The sequence below is a fragment of the Oryzias melastigma genome, linkage group LG22 (genome assembly GCF_002922805.2).
Source record: "Oryzias melastigma strain HK-1 linkage group LG22, ASM292280v2, whole genome shotgun sequence".
In the NCBI taxonomy this organism is placed as follows: Eukaryota; Metazoa; Chordata; class Actinopteri; order Beloniformes; family Adrianichthyidae; genus Oryzias; species Oryzias melastigma.
In genome coordinates this window covers 15,683,533-15,687,440 of record NC_050533.1, presented here as the reverse complement: position 1 = coordinate 15,687,440, position 3,908 = coordinate 15,683,533, and the positions used below count along the sequence as shown (strand labels likewise).

Here is a 3,908-nt window from a genome sequence, read left to right as displayed (position 1 = left end):
TTTAATTGTTGTTTTCTAGGACATAGCTTCTGCAGTAGTTCATTGAAAATTCACCTCCAAGTTGTGGGCGGGGCTGTTGGCACAGAGTAAGCCCGTCCCCACTTCCCATCATCCATCTGTTTACACTCTCCCACTAGCTTACAGCCCCTCACACTCCATCCTAACATTACCGAAGGAACAAAAAAAGCGAGCAATATTGGAACTAGTACAGCTTTTAGCCAGATGCAGTTAGGCGAGGAAAGCAAAGACATAAAAGGATCTAGTCATCTACTGGTAGATCCGTTAGAATGGAGCAGAGCAGGGAGCTTTTCACCTGCTGATTGTAGCACCTACGTCACACCTACAAGCTTTTTCAGACTGCTTAATTCTCTTTATATATATATATATATGTCTTCTATGAGAAAAATGCTATCATGTTATCGTAGTCGGTCTTTAAGGTGCTGTTTTCAAGGAGCATTTCAAAGTGTGCTGGAGCCAGCCTAGCAGAAGAACCGGGAAGAATTTCCGTCTCATAGAAGACCTGTGTAAACAGTGTCGAGTCAAGCGAAAACAGAGGGGTCACGGACAAAATGATTGTGCTGTTAAAAAAAATAAACAAAATCCAACCTTGTGAAAATGATAAATCCGATCCTTGTTGTTTTTACTGTGCGGCATAGTACGTCTGGATAATATCTTCACTTTTTTTTCTTTGGTCAGCTCCAGAGGGCTGCGTGCCATGCCAGAGGAATCCCGCTCTGCTCTCCACCAGGGCCCGATGGGGGAAGGTAAAATTCTGACTTTTTTTGTGTGTCCGTTTTTTTTTCCCCAAAACGTTACACTTTTTTAAATGCAGTTTCAAATGCTGCGTTTATTCCTGGTGCTGTGTCAAGTTACCCGGCCAGCGGGCTCATTTAACTCCTGTCTGCAGCACAGATGATTGGGGGAAAATGCTAAAATGGAAGAAAAGAAGGAAATGTCGAGGCTATGAGAGAGTCGCTGAAAGAGCAATGAACTTCTCTCCTACTCTCCTGGCTATCAGAAGAGGTTCTTTGTGTGGCTGTGGAGCTCGGCCAACCCCCTTCACCCAGCCCAAACTCTTAAACAGCAGCACATCAAAACAGATTGTGTCGTATTCTGTGACAACTGTGGTTCGTCTAGCCAGCTGTGCCGACCTTGTACATGAGGGGGCCACTCAAATTACATATTATTTTAGAGTTTGTAGATTTCACATGTGGAGCTACTGCACTGACACAGGAGTGCTTTGTACTCATTTTCCTGCCCTGCCCTTCAACCCACCTCCTCCTCCTCTCTTCTGAACTCATTTGGCACTAGTCTTCCATTTTGGCTAAAGAATATCAATGTCTCAATGATTGCCTTTTTTCCTCCCCTTGCATGTCCTTTTTTTTTTTTTATTTTTTTTTTTGGTTAGGCGTTGGCTAGATGAGGCTTTTGGCTGGGGAAGACATGTGCCGCCCCAATGCAAATGTATGCCTGCTTCTTCTCAAAAGGGCATAGTCCCGCTGCTTCACTTTCAGTTCAATGCAAACCGTCTATTGCAGCTAAAAAGCATTTTTACAGCATTTTTCATTTTAACTCGCTAAAATTTGAGTCCCTAGGTCCTTTATATTAAATTAAGATAATTAGGCTGGAGCTTTATAACTTTAAGGAACCACTCCACTCATCTTTTGATACGTTTTAAAAGCATTCTCAGCGATCTTTTACTTAAGATTCTGTTGTTTTTCGCCAAAGTACAAAAAAAAAACCTAATTTCTGCAGAGTGGCTGTTCATTAGAAATTGTAGTTGTATGCAGGACCATGGGCGTGGAGCAACCCCGCCTCCTTTCCCCGTTACTGACCCGTGCTCCCACATCAAAATTGGTCTAGCCACGACAGATGACTCCCTTTGGCCACAAGCTCTGCCTCGCAAAAATCATGACTCAGTTCACGCAATAACCCGCCATTTATTACGATTTAGGTTGTTAATATCCCCAACTTCACAAAAAGTGCTGCGACTCAGCTCCAGCGTCCGGCGAAAATTTGAACCCAACAAAACGGATTTGGAGCGCCGTAGAGGGGAGATCGCAGAGGTCGGGCGTGATCTTATCCAGTGGAGGTTCCTCTCACATTTTTAAAGTAACGCTTGCCGTGGGAGAGCTCTTAGTTTACATCAGGGATGGGCAACTCCAGGCCTCGAGGGCTGCATGTCTTCCAACATACCCTGCTCTGGCAAGTTCTAATTGGCTGGACACACCTGAACAAGATAATCAGTCACGAGTAGGCCTGGGATATCTGGAAATCATACACACTTCCAAGAGGACCTGACCACAGACAACAACATAGCCCCAAGATGGTCCTGGAGCATCATTAGCCGGAAGTCCTCGCCTGAAGTTTGAACAAAGTTTACACTCTTCCCCTAGAAAAACACTGGAACCAGGTTACAGTGAGGCTTATGGGTAAGGGTTAATTAGGGATCTTCTAGCATATATACGCAATTTCAGCTTCTGGCTATAGTTGCGACATTTCTGTTTCAGGCTAATGATGACTTTAATGTTAGGAGCCGTCTTGCCTGCAACCAGGTCCCTCTCTATACTGCGGCCCTTGAGGCCTTGAGTTGCCTATCACTGGTTTACATGCTCGCACCTTAGCGTTCTCTCCTGCTAGCCTATAGACCCTCACATCCCCAACGTAACCCACCCAGCACATTTTCTACATCACAAATAAGCTCTTTTTCAAACTGCTTTTGTTTGCTCGTGATTTACAACAATAGTAAAGAATTATCTTAACATAAGTCCTCCATCATGAGAAAAATGCAAAAGAAAATCTTAAAAACATAACAGACACGATATTCTTCAGAGAGGGTCTTTAATGACTGGATTTGTTTAACAGAAAGAAGAATTATACTCTGTCAGGGCCTGCCCTCGGTCAGGTCTGGGCTAAAAGCAACATTGTTCATCAGAATTCTCAGACTTAATTTTTCTAAAGCAGGATGACCCATTTCAGCTGACTTAGTAACTCATCTAATAGTTTACATAACATTATTTTCTTGGATAAAATGACCAAAACAAGTTCCCTCATTCTTCTCATCAAAACTGGGCTTTTATCACCCAGGGGGAATGTGAACTCTTCCTCATGACACACACGTGAAAACTGGTCCAACTTAAAAATAAAAAGATATGTCAAGACCGTCTAGTCAAAGACTGAAACTCAGCCAGGCATAAACTGACCTGAGGCCGGATGAAAGCGTCGTCTCTAAGATAAGGCTTGCATCTGACCTACTTAACCCCAAACAAGAATGTGGCTGCATGTGCAGAATGTACAGCGTTAAAGGGGGTTCTGGGGGATGGACGGCTCATCTCCATTCACTGCAGCTTTTCCAAACCACTGAGCATGGGATTGTGGACACAGGCAGATGATGGCAGGGATGGCCGTTTCTCTGAGTGGCTGTCAAGTCTTTAGAGCCGCAGCGCCCGTTCTACTCGATTGCATGTCATGTTAATCACTTGTAGCTTTTGCTGTGACATGGAGCACTCCTTTTCAGGAAACGTTTGAGCTCATGCACTGATGCTCACTCAAATTCCCAGCAGCCTCTTGTCCTGTGTGTTGACATAACTTAATCAAAGTATCAAATGTTTAATCACTTTAACTATTGGAATAAAACGTAAATTCTAGCATTTAGAATGATAACTGTAGTTGCAGGATCTCTTGTTCCTGTACAGTGATTAATTAAAGACTGTTCTAAAAAGAGCCATAGATGTAAGTATAAATCATGTGCTTGTAGGCATTTTATGTAAAAAAAAAATCCAAGTGTGATATCAAAAACTTAAATTTACAGACCTTAACAGACACATCATCCCAACCTTTAACACGTTTAAAGTCCCACTCAAACCATTTTTTTTTCTATCATTCCCAGTGGTCTTTTAATTTAGATT

General features: G+C 42.9%; 1 protein-coding gene across 2 annotated transcripts in view; it reads left to right on the top strand.

Moving 5' to 3' along the window:
* The window catches only part of LOC112146016 (pleckstrin homology domain-containing family G member 3), a gene marked incomplete in the record, with an annotated part of 37,180 nt that overhangs the window by 8,876 nt on the left and 24,396 nt on the right, over positions 1 to 3,908 (top strand). The window contains 1 exon segment of one of the 2 annotated variants that reach the window (XM_024271580.1): positions 703 to 764. In XM_024271580.1, coding sequence (XP_024127348.1) covers positions 716 to 764 — 49 coding nt within the window. 2 annotated transcript variants of the gene reach the window in all.